Source organism: Oryx dammah, unplaced genomic scaffold (genome assembly GCF_014754425.2).
Source record: "Oryx dammah isolate SB20612 unplaced genomic scaffold, SCBI_Odam_1.1 HiC_scaffold_2, whole genome shotgun sequence".
Taxonomy (NCBI): Eukaryota; Metazoa; Chordata; class Mammalia; order Artiodactyla; family Bovidae; genus Oryx; species Oryx dammah.
In genome coordinates, this window is record NW_024070186.1 from 46,582,985 (window position 1) to 46,600,145 (window position 17,161).

The 17,161-nt window shown below is 38.8% G+C and overlaps 1 protein-coding gene across 1 annotated transcript in view; it reads left to right on the plus strand.

The window, feature by feature from the left end:
- The window catches only part of LEKR1 (leucine, glutamate and lysine rich 1), a 227,900-nt gene that overhangs the window by 189,634 nt on the left and 21,105 nt on the right, over positions 1 to 17,161 (plus strand). Inside the window, exons 12-13 of the mRNA XM_040265281.1 lie at positions 10,246 to 10,410; positions 15,102 to 15,401. Coding sequence (XP_040121215.1) covers positions 10,246 to 10,410; positions 15,102 to 15,401 — 465 coding nt within the window. The remainder of the gene's footprint in view (positions 1 to 10,245; positions 10,411 to 15,101; positions 15,402 to 17,161) is intronic.

A 17,161-nucleotide genomic window follows, 5' to 3' on the forward strand; every position in this document is an offset into this window, starting at 1 on the left:
ATCTCCTTGCAGTCCAAGGGACTCTCAAGAGTCTTCTCCAACACCACAGTTCAAAAGCATCAATTTTTCGGTGCTCAGCCTTCTTCACAGTCCAACTCTCACATCCATACATGACTACTGGAAAAACCATAGCCTTGACTAGACGGACCTTAGTTGGCAAAGTAATGTCTCTGCTTTTGAATATACTATCTAGGTTGGTCATAACTTTTCTTCCAAGGAGTAAGCGTCTTTTAATTTCATGGCTGCAATCACCATCTGCAGTGATTTTAGAGCCCCCCCAAATAAAGTCTGACACTGTTTCCACTGTTTCCCCATCTATTTCCCATGAAATGATGGGACTGGATGCCATGATCTTCGTTTTCTGAATGTTGAGCTTTAAGCCAACTTTTTCACTCTCCTCTTTCACTTTCATCAGGAGGCTTTTTAGTTCCTTTTCACTCTCTGCCATAAGGGTGGTGTCATCTGCATATGTGAGGTTATTGATATTTCTCCCGGCAATCTTGATTCCAGCTTGTGCTTCCTCCAGCCCAGTGTTTCTCATGATGTACTCTGCATATAAGTTAAATAAGCAGGGTGACAATATACAGCCTTGATGTACTCCTTTTCCTATTTGGAACCAGTCTGTTGTTCCATGTCCAGTTCTAACTGTTGCTTCTTGACCTGCATATAGGTTTCTCAAGAGGTAGGTCAGGTGGTCTGGTATTCCCATCTCTTTCAGAATTTTCCACAGTTTATTGTGATCCACACAGTCAAAGGCTTTGGCATAGTCAAGAAAGCAGAAATAGATGTTTTTGTGGAACTCTCTTGCTTTTTCCATGATCCAGCAGATGTTGGCAATTTGATCTCTGGTTCCTCTGCCTTTTCTAAAACCAGCTTGAACATCAGGAAGTTCATGGTTCACGTATTGCTGAAGCCTGGCTTGGAGAATTTTGAGCATTACTTTACTAGGTGTGAGATGAGTGCAGCTGTGCGGTAGTTTGAGCATTCTTTGGCCTTGCCTTCTTTGGGATTGGAATGAAAACTAACCTTTTCCAGTCCTGTGGCCACTGCTGAGTTTTGAAAATTTGCTGGCATATTGAGTGCAGCACTTTCACAGCATCATCTTTCAGGATTTGAAATAGCTCAACTGGAATTCCATCACCTCCACTAGCTTTGTCCATAGTGATGCTTTCTAAGGCCCACTTGACTTCACATTCCAGGATGTCTGGCTCTAGATGAGTGATCGCACCATTGGGATTATCCAGGTCATGAAGATCTTTTTTGTACAGTTCTTCTGTGTATTCTTGCCATCTCTTCTTAATATCTTCTGCTTCTGTTAGGTCCATACCAATTCTGTCCTTTATCAAGCCCATCTTTGCCTGAAATGTTCCCTTGGTATCTCCTAAATCAAGTCAAATCCCTTATGATTATACAGTGGAAAATGAGAAATAGATTTAAGGGCCTAGATCTGATAGATAGAGTGCCTGATGAACTATGGAATGAGGTTCGTGACATTGTATAGGAGACAGGGATCAAGACCATCCCCATGGAAAAGAAATGCAAAAAAGCAAAATGGCTGTCTGGGGAAGCCTCACAAATAGCTGTGAAAAGAAGAGAAGTGAAAAGCCAAGGAGAAAAGGAAAGATATAAGCATCTGAATGCAGAGTTCCAAAGAATAGCAAGAAGAGATAAGAAAGCCTTCTTCAGCGATCAATGCAAAGAAATAGAGGAAAAGAACAGAATGGAAAAGACTAGAGATCTCAAGTGACCTAATATATGTACAATTGGACACCCCATAGGACAAGAAAGAGGGGACAGAAGAAATACTTGAAGCAATAATGGCTAAAAACTTAGAGTTTAATGAGAACTATAAACCCACAGATTCAAGGAGCTCAATAAAGCTCAAGTACACCAAGAGACATTATAATCCAGTTGCTCAAAAATGTCAATTAAAATATCTTAAAGGCAACTAGAGAATAAAAGACATATATAGAGGAACAAAGATAAGGATGAGCGCAGATTTTCTAAAAATCATAAACAATGTAAGCAAGAAGATAGTGGGGCTGAAAGTACTGAAAGGAGGGTTGGGCAGGGGTGAGGAGATGGCAGTGGGAGCTGCTAACTTTGAAATTCTATACAAAGTGAAAACATTTTTCAAAACATGAGGGTAAAAGAAAGGTCTTTCAGAATGAAAAAGCTGAAAAAATATATCACCAGTACACCCACACTATAAGAAATGTTAAAAGTCCTTTATTCAGAAGGAAAATTATACCAGATGGAAATAGGGATCTATACAAAAGAATGCAGAACACCAGAAATGGTAGCAATGTGAATAAGTATGATATTTTTATCATTTAAATTTCTTTAAAATTGACTATTTGTATAATTAATAATCTAATATGACATCTATAGCATGTAGAAGCAAAATATATGACAACAATACCACAATAGCTGGGAAGGGAGAGATGAAGTATGCTGTTGTAAGATTCTTTGTTTTAAGTGAAAATATAATTTATTGCCTGTCTTAACTGCAGGGTTCAGTGGTGAGCTACCTTCAGGCACAGCTGGATTCAGGGCTCTCAAGCTGGTTTTCTGCCAGATTGGCTTCTTTTTCAGACTCAGGGTTGTCCCTCCTGATGGCAAAAAGGGAGCAGCTATGTTTCCCATCACTTTCCTACATTCTTACCAAGACACTGACTGTGGCTGTCAGATTCTAACTGAACCATGCACTCAGTCTTGGACCAACCATGACAGCTGGCAGGACTGGGTATATTGGTTCACTCAGCCCTTGGTCATGTGCTCATCCTTGCAGGACAGAATCCCACTCAGTCATATTGACTGATAGTAGGAGAAGAATGAATCACTACAAAAAAGGAAAATAACAAATATCCCCTGAAGTTCCCAGATAAGAGAAGGGCCAAGAGATAGGGCAACAGGTGAGCAAACTGACAATGAGCTGGGAAGTACAGTGGATCCTTCTGGGGTATCTTCCTGGCAGATTACCCTTCTCTCTGAGAATTTCTCCACCTGCTGCATGGGTTGAGTGAGATTCCTTGCATTTTGCCCCCCTAGAGCCACGCTGCACCCTTGAAACCCTGCTTTCTATCCCCAAAGCCTGAATTGAATGGATGAGAGTAATAGTTCCTGGACCCTGTAACTCTTGATTGGGATTGGTGAGTAGGGAACAATGGCAGAAGATCTAAGGAAAGGAGGAAGGAATCCTTTCATTCTAGTTATATCCACTAACCAACCACTACAGCCCGCCTTTTCCCCCAGCTTTATGGAGATATAACTGACATGTGACACTGTGTAAGTTCATGATGTACAACATGATGATCTCTCTCTCACACACACATACACATATATTCAGCAAAATAATTACCACAATAATATTAGTTAACACATTCTATACACAATTATCTTTGTTGTTTTGGTAGTGAGAATATTTAGATTCTTATACAATATATAAAGTGATATATCAGTAGAAGATAGACTGCATAAAGTTAAAAATATATTCTGTAAACTCTAAACCAACTACAAAAATAGAAGAACAAAGAGTAACAGCTAATAAACTAGCAAAGATTTGGAAATTGAATTTTAAAATAATGCAAAAGAAGACAGAAAAAGAGGGGAAAACAATGAGATGGGTCAAATAGAAAACACATAGCAAGACAGATTTAAAGCTAGTCATATCAATAATCAAATTAAATATAAATGGTCTAAACCAGAGATCAGCAAACTTTTTCTATAGTGGTCCAATTAGTAAATATTTTTGGTATCTGGACCATACAGTCTCTGTTGCAGCCACTCCACTCTGCCCCTGTAGCTTAAAGGCAGCCACAGATGATATGCAAATGAATGGGCATGGCTGAAGTTTAGTCTGTGGGACATAGTTTGCCAAGCCCTTATCTAAATATCCCCATTAAAAGACAGATTGTCATGTTGGATAAAAATGAAAGATTCTACTATATGTTGCCTCTAAGAAATGTATTTTTATATAAAGAAATATTTTAACAAAGAGGCCAAAAGTAATGGATTGGAAAAGAAGCTAGAGTTGCTACATTATAATCAAAATAGAGTTCAGAGAAAGAAATCAGAGTATTTAGAATATTACCAAAGATAAAGAAAGTCATTTCATAATGATAAAGGGGTTGGTTCACCAAGAGGACATTTAACCCTGAACATTTTTTCACCTAGAAACAGAACTTTAAAAATTAAGCAAAAAGTGATAGAACTGCAAGGAGAAATAGACCAATCTTTAGAGTCAGAGATGTCAATAGCTCTCTCTCAATACCCAGAAAAACCATTAAGGATATATACTATGGAAAATAGTAAAATAGTTTATTCTTAAAAATATTAACAGATACAACTTAATTGATACATATAGAATTCTTCATTTAACAGCAGAATATGCATTCTCCTCATGTGTGCATGGGACATTTATTAAAGTAGATCATATACTGGGAATAAAGGTCTTAAAAAATTTAAAAGAATTCACTGGACATGACTTTGAATAAACTCCGAGAGACAGTGAAGGACAGGGAAGCCTGACATGCTGCAGTCCATGGGGTCACAAAGAGTCAGACATAACTGAACGACTGAACAACAACAACAAAAAAAGAATTCAAGCCATACGAAGAATTTTCTCTAACCACAATGGAATTAAATTAGAATTCATTAACATAAAGTTATCTGGAAAAAAATCCCCCAATATTTTGAACTAAATCAATACCAACTCCATTCCCTTAACCACTGTGCCATGTAAATGTGTGGGGAAACAAGGTGCCCGGGAAAACTCACAACACTGAGCTATGGAGTCCACCAGAGACATCTGAGTGCACAGCCTGCCCCGCCTCGTGGTAGCTCTAAGATCTTGGTGAAGGCACTAAATTTCTCTGAGCCTATTTCTTACTCTATACAGTGGGAACAATAAGTACTATACGTTCTTTCAGAATTGTTGTAAGAATTAAATGAGTTAGTAGAGGAAAAGAGCCCTATACCATACAACCTAGCTTGTATGAGGTACTCAGTGAACATTCTCTTCTTCTGTCCTCAGTTTTCCTCAGTTCTTGGCAGGACTTCAATACTTAGTCTGATTCCTTAGCATTTGTTTTTTTAGTTACAAAGTCTAGTGTTTGAACAGTCATCTACTTTTATAACATAGTTATTCAGTGGTTAACTTAGAAATAATCTGAAATACTAGTTTTCAATTACAATTTGTTTCTAACTTTTAGAAAATAGTAGAATCATTTTTGGGCTTCCCTGGTGGCTCAGATAGTAAAGAATCTGTCTGCAATGCCAGAAACCTGGGTTCAATCCCTGGGTCAGGAGGATCCCCTGGAGAAGGGAATGGCAATGCACTTCAGTATTCTTGCCTGGAAGATTCCATGGACAGAGAAGCCTGGTGGGCTACAGTCCATGGGGTTGCAAAGAGTCCAACACGACTGAGCAATTTTCACTCACTCATAATCATTTTCAGGGGGTATAATATTTTGTTTAATGATAAATGTACATCAAATATAAACAAGTGGTCTGATTTCTACTTGACATCTGAAATTTTCTTGGTTTTAAAGGGATCATCAAATAATAAGTGATTATGTTGTAACATGGTGTCTGCCTCCATGAACACTCTGTCTCACTCTATCTCACTATGCATAGTGTTCATTGAACCCATGCTAGGCAAGGCACAAGCAGGGAAGCTGGAAGAAAACTTAGGGAGTCGTAGGAATTGCAAACACATTTATTTTCTCCTGACTGGCACAGCAGCCCTAGCAGCAGATACGCTGTATTCTCTCCTCTTGCGGTTGAGCCAGCCGTCACAGCCATAACACAGCCTCACCGCCATAACGCAGCCAAAATGTAACTGCAAGGGCTATTTCAGGTGGAGCTTATATATGCTTACGGAACAAAGGTAGCCAGTGGCCAAGTGAGTACCTTGTGACGTGCATGAGCAGTGCTATAAGTGAGCTCAACTGTTATATAATCATTATTTACAAAACATGGGGCAAGAGTGAAAGGACATGGTGAGAGAGCCTGACCACCACCGTCTTGGCTAATTTGCTTTCCCTACAAACAGAAAATGATATCAGAATCAACCAGAAAGATCTCACTTGGGAAACAGTGAAAAGACAGCATTTTGCACATAACTATTAGAAACAAATATTATAAAACACTAATTATGCATTTCAACACAAGTACAAAAAGGATTTTAAAAAACAATATACTCAAAATGCTTTGAAGTCTTCAGAAGCCCATCAGGAATGAGACAGTTGAGCTAGAGGAAGATACGGATGAACAAAAAGCTGAAATGTGTACATAGACAACAGTTGATTTTACTTTCTCTAACTCTTGAGCTCATATTTTTATTCATGCGTTTTTTAAATTAAAATTTCCTCAGATTATCAGAATTACTATTATATAAGGAGATCAGTCCTGGGTGTTCATTGGAAAGACTGATGCTAAAGCTGAAACTCCAATACTTTGGCCACCCCATGCAAAGAGTTGACTCACTGGAAAAGACCCTGATGCTGGGAGGGATTGAGGGCAGGAGGAGAAGGGGATGACAGAGGATGAGATGGCTGGATGGCATTACCAACTCGATGGACATGAGTTTGGGTGAACTCCGGGAGTTGGTGATGGACAGGGAGGCCTGGCATGCTGCGATTCATGGGGGTCGCAAAGAGTCAGACACGACTGAGCGACTGAACTGAACTGAACTGAAAGCAGTTCATATTTTATCTATGCACCATCACCTAATTTATTTTTCATAAACATAAGTCCTGCCATCTAAGATTTTTGTAAACAAACAGCTGTTATCAACATGTAGAAACCATAAACATGACAATTTCACATGAATTCATCTTCTCAATGACAATATACCAGCTTAAGCAAGTCATTGTTTGTGGGCTCCTCGTTTTGTTCAGACTCTTCAGGTCTTGAAGGAACCGGTAGTGTCATCTCTCTGTGCTACAGAGTCAACACATTCAGATGGCTTTTGACTTGCCATTGCAGTGTCCTTAAATATTTAGAAGTTCTACCTGAAGTTCATCCCTTTGCTCCTCTTTCTCAGATTGTACAAATTAAAAATCAAATCAGTATATCACTCTTCTCCTTTCTATCTGTAGTGCTTTTTCTTTCCCACCCTCTGTCTGTTCCTTTCTTTTTCCCTCTCTCCTTACCTATACTAGTTTATTCCAAGGAACAGTTCAGGGGCAAAGAGCCCTTTCTTCCTGGATCAGGTAGAACAGAACATTCTACTCATTCAACCAGTCAGCCGCCCTCTTTCCTTCCCTGAATGCATCCTTTGTTTCACCTTCAAGGGACTCTGCTGATTTGCTAAATGACCTTTTCCTCATAATTTAAAGAACTTCTGTTTTAAAAAGTTCCTCTGAAGTCCTTCTGTCACCTAATTTACAATTTGTCCTGCCCCACCTAATTTGTGCACATTCTTCTTCTCTTGAGTCCATATTTTGAAAGATGTCTTTCTATCCTAAAATAACTATTTGGCTCTACCAATTAACTACACAAGCAAAATTTTTTAAACACTTGACATTTTAGTACCTCAGCACAAATTTTTCTTTAGCTTCTCAAAAAATGTTTATTTACTCTCTTTTTAAAAATAGTGTCAAGGTATCTTGTGGACTATTAACTCAAAGTTTTATGAGTGTTTTGTATTTGATTTCCTCTTTTCACGTGTTCTTAACTTATCTATTCCAGCATGGCTAGAGCACAGTAGTCAAATGGGAAATACAGTTTGAAAGTCAGGTTGGAGGAGTCCAGGGCTGCCATACATGGTATCCTGCTTGTGCCATGAATAATAATAGCATCGGCCAGGGGAGAGAAGGGAGCTGAAACCAGGCCTCAGCTCTGCTCACCATGTCCTGTGCCCTGCCCAAGGCTGTGTTTATCTAAGGAAGGTTTGCTTTGTTGATTCTTGCAAAGGTGTCATAGGGGCTGGTGGTGTTCTAGTAGAAGATAATGTATGGGAGTTTGGATTTGATAATGCAGTGAAAAGTCATCAAGAGGGAATAAAAGAATTCAATGTATAGTTTGTGAAGAACACTCTGCTGTGTATCAGGGGTTGGAGAGAGGCAGGTGTGGAAATAAGGAGGCAAGTCAGGAGGTGGTGGTGACCACAACTAGGGTGGTGATAGTAAGAAGTACAGAGAAATCAATAGATTCAGTGTATCTTTTGGAGGCAAAATGAGCAAGGCTTGATGGTGGATTAGGTGTGGAGGGTAAAGGAGAGAGAAGTGTGAAAGGCAATTCCTCCAATTACTGACTTGAATAACTCCATGGGCAGTGGTGCACATCCTGAGATAGGGAGCATTGAGGAAGGAACAGGTCGGGGGATTGTATCAAGATCTCTGGTACAGACAGTTTATTTGAGACACCTATGATGTATCTATATGGTTACCAGGAGGCAAGAACAAAAGTAGCTGAAATTCAGAAGAACATCTGCTTTTTTCTCTTAAGTGCCCTGAGGCTTTCCTTGCTTTTCACAATCTGATAACTTATCTGAACAATTGTGTCATGTGCCTAAATGATTACCGGTATTCTTTCCTCCAAACAATCTAGAAATTTATTTTGAAAGAGCCAAAACAACTCCGGTGCAGTGAGTATAAGCATAAGTGCTTTGCCTTGAGGCAAATGACCAGTGCAATAAGCCCCACTGACCCTATACTGAAGCTGGTCTTCTATCTGCATTTTATGTAACTTAAAGGGCTTCCTGCAAAGTTCCTTAGCAAACTTTCTGTTTCCCTGTTTTAGTGTTCCCTTGAGAAATTCAAGTTGACCTCTCTCCTTTTCTTACTGGCTTGAGAATCACAGTCACAGAAAGTCAGGTTTGACAGTTTTTCTCCCAAGTTATCTGCTTTTACTTGGTTTTAGAATTTATAATCTAAATAATTTATAATGGCAAAATGTAAATCTAGAGCCAACCTGTCACTGGGATCCCTTCTCTAATCCACTAGATAAACTCCCAGGCGTGAATGGCTCCAGTACTCATGGATTTGTTCTCTCTTGCTCAAGTAGGCAGAGCCAAAACCAATGACTAAAAACCACAGGGAGAGAGATGTTGGCTCAACTAAAGGAAAAGCTTCCTAATGCTTAGTGCTGTCTGAAAATGGAAGTGCCTGCTGGGGAAGGAGTGAGTTATGGTTTCTGGTGGTGTCAATGCATAGAGCAGATAATCATTTGGTGCAGAGTCCATGGTAGAGACTGAAGTCAGAGTGTAGAAGTAATCTCCACTGACTATTGAATTCCTGCTCCTGCAAGAGCTTTACACAGATGTTTCGTCTCATTTAATCCTCATAACAACCCTCAAGGGAATCAGTTATAACCCCACCAGGAGAGGTTACAGTCACAATTTAAGATCACACAGCTAGAGGGGCAGAGCCAGGATTTAGAGCCAGGATTTAAACTCTGAGTCCAAAGCCTTTGTTTATCCTTCCACAATTCATGGAAGCTTGAGAAAATGAACTAGGGGATTTTTAAGGTCCCTTCCATCACTGTGGTTCTGAGTAGAAATCTGGATACAAGCATCACTGACTATGTTTTCCTTCAATCACCCTTCTGGCCTCAGTCTCATTAAAATGATAATCTATGACTCCAAAACTGTCTGTGGTCTCCATCAAGAAAGGCTCATTTTTTAAAAATCAGCATTTATACCTTGTATCCACTCTGAGTTTTCAACAGAACTTAGTGTGAGAGCCTCAAAATCTTTTCTTCTTTTTTTTTTTCCTTATAGGGTTGCTGGCAAAGGACAGAGTTTACACTATAAATGTACAGAAGACTAAGCTTTTCGCATTTCTGAAAACTTATAATATATTGTCCTACCTTTTCTACTCATTTTACAGGTCTTAAAAGTCTTAGAAGATCTGGAGATATTTGACCCAAGGTCAGCTTCTCTAGTGCAAGTTCTGAATCAGATTTTTTTTTAACATTAGAATTTAAAAATTCATGTTAGAATTAGAATTTTTAAATGATTAGACCCTAAGAGTTCTCATCACAAGGAAAAGTTCTATTTCTTTAATTTTCTATCTAAATGAGATGATGGATGTTCTGTAAACTTTTGTGATAATAACTTCAGGATATATGTAAGTGAAATCTTTATACTGTACACCTTAAACTTATATAGTACTGTATGTCAATTATATCAACAAACCTGGGAGAAAAAAATGAGTCTGAAAATAGGCTTAATTTACTTATGATAATATGGTATTAAATTTATTTATGATAATATGTATGTTAAATGCTATTTTCTAGATTGAAGCTGAACTTGCCAAGGAAAGAGCCCAACATTTGGTTGAATTTCAGAAGCAAGCTCTTCTCTTTAAGGAAGAAGCTAAACTGGAACTTAATATTGAAAAGGAAAAACACCAAGAAATAATCCAAAAGTATAAGAAAGAACAAGAAGAACTACAAATGAAGGTCTGTCATTATGGTATTCATCATCATTTAATGGATTTGAAACTGTAGATGTTGGTTATTTCCTCCTCAAAGGACAACACTATGTTTCTAACTCCTATAGATTTCTTCATGGTCATCACAGCTTATTTTTAGATAGAATGATTTGGCTATTCTCCATAATGAATGACTGAGATAAATTATATAAGAATATAATCCAGCTATGTATGGAATTTTTCCTACTAAATAAATGTATTTTTTGAATCAGTTCTGATGAGATGGATGAAACTGGAGCCGATTATACAGAGTGAAGTGAGCCAGAAAGAAAAACACCAATACAGTGTACTAACACATATATATGGAATTTAGGAAGATGGCAATGATGACCCTGCATGCAGGACAGCAAAAAAGACACAGATGTGTATAGTGGACTTTTGGACTCAGAGGGAGAGGGAGAGGGTGTGATGATTTGGGAGAATGGCATTGAAACATGTATAATATCATGTAAGAATCGAAATGCCAGTCTATGTCTGATGCAGGATATGACACGCTTGGGGCTGACGCACGGGGATGACCCAGAGAGATGTTGTGGGGAGGGGGGTGGGAGGGGGGTTCATGTTTGGGAACGCATGTACACCTGTGGTGGATTCATGTCAATCTATGCCAAAACCAATACAGAATTGTAAAGTAAAAATTAAAAATAAATAAATAAATTAATTAATTAAAAAAAAAAGTAAACAACAACAATGGAAAAAAAAAATAAAACAGCATAAATTATATAACTAATAATTAACATTGTTAGATATTCTAATACCTCAAATGTCCAACAAAAGATAATGATGTGTTTTACATAACTAAATTTTACCAACAACTAAAGTCTACTTTTAGTTACAAATATTTTCAATTTTAGTTTTGAATGAAGGGGAAATATTTTTTAAATATCAGACTTCCATAATTTCTTAAACAATGTATACTAAACAAAATATAAGGTTTTGACAAGGTTCCCTTGTTTTCATAAGACCCTGTGACTGCTGTTACTCTCCCAGGTGGTCCAGGACCATCAGCAGGGGAATGCTGAAAGGCAGGCCCCAACTTGCCAGGGCTACAGTCTTTCAAGAGCAGTCCTAAGTCCAGATTTTGTGAGTGAATTCTCTTGATTTCTTTTTTTTTTTTTTTTACTGTTGACTCCCTCATTAAAAAATCAAAGCATGTTTATGTCTCTCTGAGCCTCCTTTTCCCAAGATAACCTGCCCCATTTTAGTGGCAACTCTCCTCTGGATGAAGGAAACTACTGCTCAGACCCAGAAGTGACCTTCTTCTTCCCTGGGTTAATTGAAGAAAATGCAATATTAATTTATAAAAACTGTGGTGAATAGATTTCATATAAAAGTTATTATTAATGTAAATTTAACATTTGAAACACATTTTGGGTACATAACTCTTAAGTAATGGTTCACAAAATCCTTGGAACTTTAGTCTGTAAATGCTTTCCAGATTCTTCATGGGCTGATTTCTTGTTGTACTAATATTTATAATATGACAATATCCGTAGCATAAATAATGATATGTTTTGTCAGAAGCAGCTTTGCTCTTCCTGGTCTGTTTTGTGTTATTTGTTTTGCTTTTTTACGGAGAAAAATAAGCAGTCTTTTCCCTTCTAAAGATGCTGTGACCATGAAAAGTTTCTCAAGTTGTTCTTTCCTCTCTTTGTCTAGGGGTACCACCTTCAGAAGCAGTATATTTTCAAAGTATTGGGGTATCCCCTAGAACTGCATTGTCTAATATAGTAACTTATGTGCCTACTTAAGTTTTAATTAATTAAAGTTAAATAAAATTGAAAATTGAGTTCCTCACTCCTGTTCGCCACATTTCAAGGGCGCAATAGCCCATACTAGCAAGTGAGAGCCTACTGTTAACATTTCTTCTCAGCTCAGTGATCAGTGATTTCACCTTCATAGCTTGGAATTGGTCATGGTGAGAGTGTTTACACCACAGAAACTGAATGCAAATCTGACTTCTGTGTGTGTGTGTGTGTGAGTGTGAGTCCATTGTTAAATATTTACCAGTGCAGTCGTGTCTGACTCTTTGCGACCCCCATGGACTTTATAGTCCATGGAATTCTTCAGGGCAGAATACTGAAGTGGGTAGCCTTTCCCTTCTCTAGGGGATCTTCCCAACCCAGGGATCAAACCCAGGTCTCCCACATTGCAGGTGGATTGTTTACCAGCTGAGCCACAAGGGAAGCCCAAGAGTACCACAATGGATAGCCTATCCCTTCTCCAGTGGATCTTCCTGACCCAGGAATCAAACCAGGGTCTCCTGCATTGCAGGCTGATTCTTTACTAATTGAGCTATCAGGGAAGTATTTACCAGTACACCACTATCAATAGTCACATGTGGGTAGTGGCTATCACATAAGACAGTGCAGAATATTTCTTCTTCTTGTTCAGTCACTAAGTTGTGTCTGATTCTTTGCAACCCCATGGGCTGCAGCACACCAGGCTCCCCAGTCCTTCACTGTTTTCTGGAGTCTATTCAAATTCATGTCCACTGAGTCGGTGACTCTATCTAATCATCTCATTCTCTGCCGCCCCCTTCTCCTTTTGCTTTCAGTCTTTCCCAGCATCAGGGTCTTTTCCAATGAGTCAGCTTTTCTCATCAAGTAGCCAAAGTATTGGAGCTTCAGCTTCAACATCAGTCCCACTAATGAATATTCAGGGTTGATCTCCTTTAAGATTGACTGGTTTCATCTCCTTGCTGTCCAAGGGGCTCTCAAGAATCTTCTCTAGCACCACAGTTCAAAAGCATAGTTTCGTCAGTGCTCAGCCTTCTTTATGGTACAGCTCTCACATCTGTACATGATTACTGGAAAAACCATAGCTTTGACTATATGGACCTTTGTCAGCAAAGTGACGTCTCTGCTTTTTAATATGCTGTCCAGGTTTGTCATAGCTTTTCTTCCAAGGAGCAAGCATCTTTTAATTTCATGGCTGCAGTCACCATCTGCAGTGATTTTCAGAGCCCAAGAAAATAAAATCTGTCACTGTTTCCATTTTTCCCCCAGCTATTTACTGTGAAGTGATGGGACCAGATGCCATGATCTTAGTATTTTTTAATATTCAGTTTCAAGCCAGCTTTTCCCTCTCCTCTTTCATCTTCATCAAGAAACACATCAGTTCCTCTTTACTTTCTGCCACTGGAATGGTATCATCTGCATATCTAGGGTTGTTGATATTTCTCCAACAGTCTTGATTCCAGCTTGTGCTTCATCCAGGCCACCTTTCACATAATGTACTCTGTATATAAGTTAAATAAGCAGGGTGACAATATACAGCCTTGAGGTACTCCTTTCCCTATTTTGAACCAGTCCGTTGTTCCATATCTGGTTCTATATGTTGTTTATTGACCCACATACAGGTTTCCCAGGAGGCAGGTAAGGTGGTCATGTATTTCCATCTCTTTTAAGAATTTTCTAGTTTGTTGTGATCCACATAGTCAAAGGCTTTAGCATAGTCAATGAAGCAGAAGTAGATACTTTTCTGGAGTTTCCTTTCTTTCTCTATGATCCAACAAATGTTGGCAATTTGATCTCTACTTCCTCTGCCTTTTCTAAATCCAGCTTGTACATCTGGAAGTTCTCAGTTCACATACTGCTGACACCTACCTTCAAAGATTTTGAGCATAACCTTACTAGCATGTGAAATGAGGGGGCAGTTGTATGGTAGTTTGAACATTCTTTGGCATTGCCCTTCTTTGAGACTGGAATGAAAACTGACATTTTCCAGTCCTATGGCCACTGCTGAATTTTCCAAATTTGCTCATGTATTCTGTCACTGAAGAAAGTTCTATTGGGCAGGGCTACTATAGAAGGTGTGGTATCTAGGGTACCTTCAATCATCATATACAAGGATGAAAAAAAAATACATCAAAGGAAACCTTACTAGTATGATTTGAGTAGACTGTAGTACCAAAGAATTGATGTTTTTGAACTGTAGTGTTGGAGAAGACTCTTGAGAGTCCCTTGGACTGCAAGAAGATCCAATCAGTCCATCCTAAAGGAAATCAGTCCTGAATATTCATTGGAAGGACAGATTCTGAAGCTGAAACTCCAATACTTTGGCCACCTGATGTGAAGAACTAACTCAGACCCTGATGCTGGGAAAGATCGAAGGCAGGAGGAGAAGGGGATGACAGAGGATGAGATGGTTGGATGGCATCACCGACTCAATGGACATGAGTTTGAGTAAACTCCGGGATTTGGCGATGGACAGGGAGGCCTGGCATGCTGCAGTCCATGGGGTCACAAAGAGTCGGACACGACTGAGCGACTGAACTGACTGACTGACTGTAGCTATGATGCTCTCCTACATGCATCCCCAAACATCAGGTATTTCTAGGTCCCAAAGTTACCCTAAAATTAGTCCAGACAGGCACGTGATCAAGACTTGAGTTGTCCTTGGTAGTTCAGTTCAGTTATAAAGATTTAGGTATTTCAAAGTATGTTCAAGTGATTAATGCAATTCCATTTTTGGTGATAAAAATAAAATCTTAGTCTTAACTTTTAAAATCGTGAAGGCCTATATATGTCACAAGATTTGTTTTCATCAGATCAGAAGAGAACACCAATTATTTAGAATAAAACTCTTAAAACTAAGAGAATTCTCTGGATACCTAGAGACTATTACCTACAAACTAATGCAAGACTTATCTTACAGATATCCGACTTAATCGAAGGTGCTACTAAAGATCTAAGACTGAAACTCGCTGCTCTTGAAGAAAAACTCCATGAATCCCATGTTCAATATACTGAAGAATCTGCGTTAAAGGAGAAAGAAATTGAAAACCTTAAAAGTTTGGTTGTAGAATTTGAATCACGTTTGAAGAAGGAAGTTGACAGTAATGGTTCAGTTTCAGAAGACCTGAGGAAGGAAATGAAAAACAAGTCAGATGAACTGGAAAGAGTAATGCTGGCACAAACACAACTGATAGAGCAATTCAACCAGTCCCAGAAAGAGGTAGGAAGCAGGTGATGGTACCAATGCAGTTCGTGAAAGAGTGCTGGTCTTTCAACAAATAAACAAACAAAGACATGAAATGTAGCTTGGTGTTATGCAGAAAGTTCTGGACTAAAGTTCTGGGTCATATCCTGGCTCTGTCCTTTAACCTCAGTTCAGTTCAGTTCAGTCGCTCAGTCGTGTCTGACTCTTTGAGACCCCATGAACTGCAGCACACCAGGCCTCCCTGTCCATCACCAACTCCCGGAGTTCACCCAAACCCATGTCCATCGAGTTGGTAATGCCATCCAACCATCTCATCCTCTGTTGTCCCCTTCTCCTCCTGCCCTCAATCTTTCCCAGCATCAGGGTCTTTTCAAATGAGTCAGCTCTTTGCATCAGGTGGCCGAAGTATTGGAGTTTCAGCTTAGGCAGGCATTTAACCTCTCTGGACCTGGCTTCCTTTTCTGTAAAATAAATAATACATTTATCTATGTAATCTCTAAGGTTTCCTTGGCAAGTTCTACTGTGTTGCAAATGACCATTTAAAACCTCTAAGATTAGAAATCTTTATATATTTATGTCTTATTTGTTGAAACATTACATTTTTGCCAAAGAAACTTTTAGAGTACTTGCTGTTTAATATTTTAGACAGTATATTTTAAATACAGTTGTTCTTTAGGGTTTTATTTTTCTGTCATTCTAAAGTTGTAAGATAATGTATTTGTCTTCTTTCCTGTGTATGCACGATTATTTCAGCAGTGTTTTATTTAAACAGGAGTGGACAAGTTCATGTCTATGGCATCAGCAAACTTTGGGAGATGGTGAGGGACCGGGAGGCCTGGCATGTTGCAGTCCATGGAATCACAAAGAGTCAGATATGACTAGGCGACAGAACAACAACATACTTATTTTGGGGCTTCCCTGGTGGCTTAGTGGTAAAGAATCCACCTGCAATGCAGGAGACTCAGGTCCAGTCCCTAGGTCAAGAAGATCCCCTGGAGAAGGAAATGGCAACCCACTTCAGTGCTTGCCTAGGAAATCCCATGGGCAGAGGAGCCTGGCAGGATACAGTCCATGGGGTTGCAAAGAGTTGGACGCAACTTAGCAACTAAACAACAACAGACTCATTTTGATTTGAATTTTGTTTTCCTAATAAAATCTTATTTCTGAACTGCTGACCATTTTAGAAATGGTGGATGCTATGGACTGAATGTCTTCCCAAATTCATATGTTAAATATAATCACTAGTGTGATGTGTGGAGATGGATCTGCCAGAGGTGATTGTGTCTTGAGAGATGAGCTAATCTCCTGAATGGAATTAGTGCTCTTATGAAAGAAAGCTTCCTCACCCCTTTCACCATGTGAGGACACAATAAGAGAATGGCCATTTTGAATCAGGGTCCTTACCAGACACCAAATCTGTTGGCACTTTGATCTTGAACTTCACAGTCTCCAAAACTTTGAGAAATAATATTTGTTGTTTGAACTATGCAGCCTCTGGTATTTTGTTGTAGTAACCCAAACTTATTAAAACAGTGGGGCAATTTTCCAATAGCCAAGAATTAGAATATTGTCATACTAGAATATTTGATCCTATTTATGACAGTAAAGCAAATAAAGGCAAATGGAGGAATATTCTGAATGTTAGTGATAAATAATATTTTTTGGTTTCATTGGTGTTTTAAAGATGAATAAAAGGAAAGTGCTAGTGGTAATATTGATTATTAACAAATATACCATGTTTTCTTGCTATTTGCAAATTGTCAACCAAAATTCAA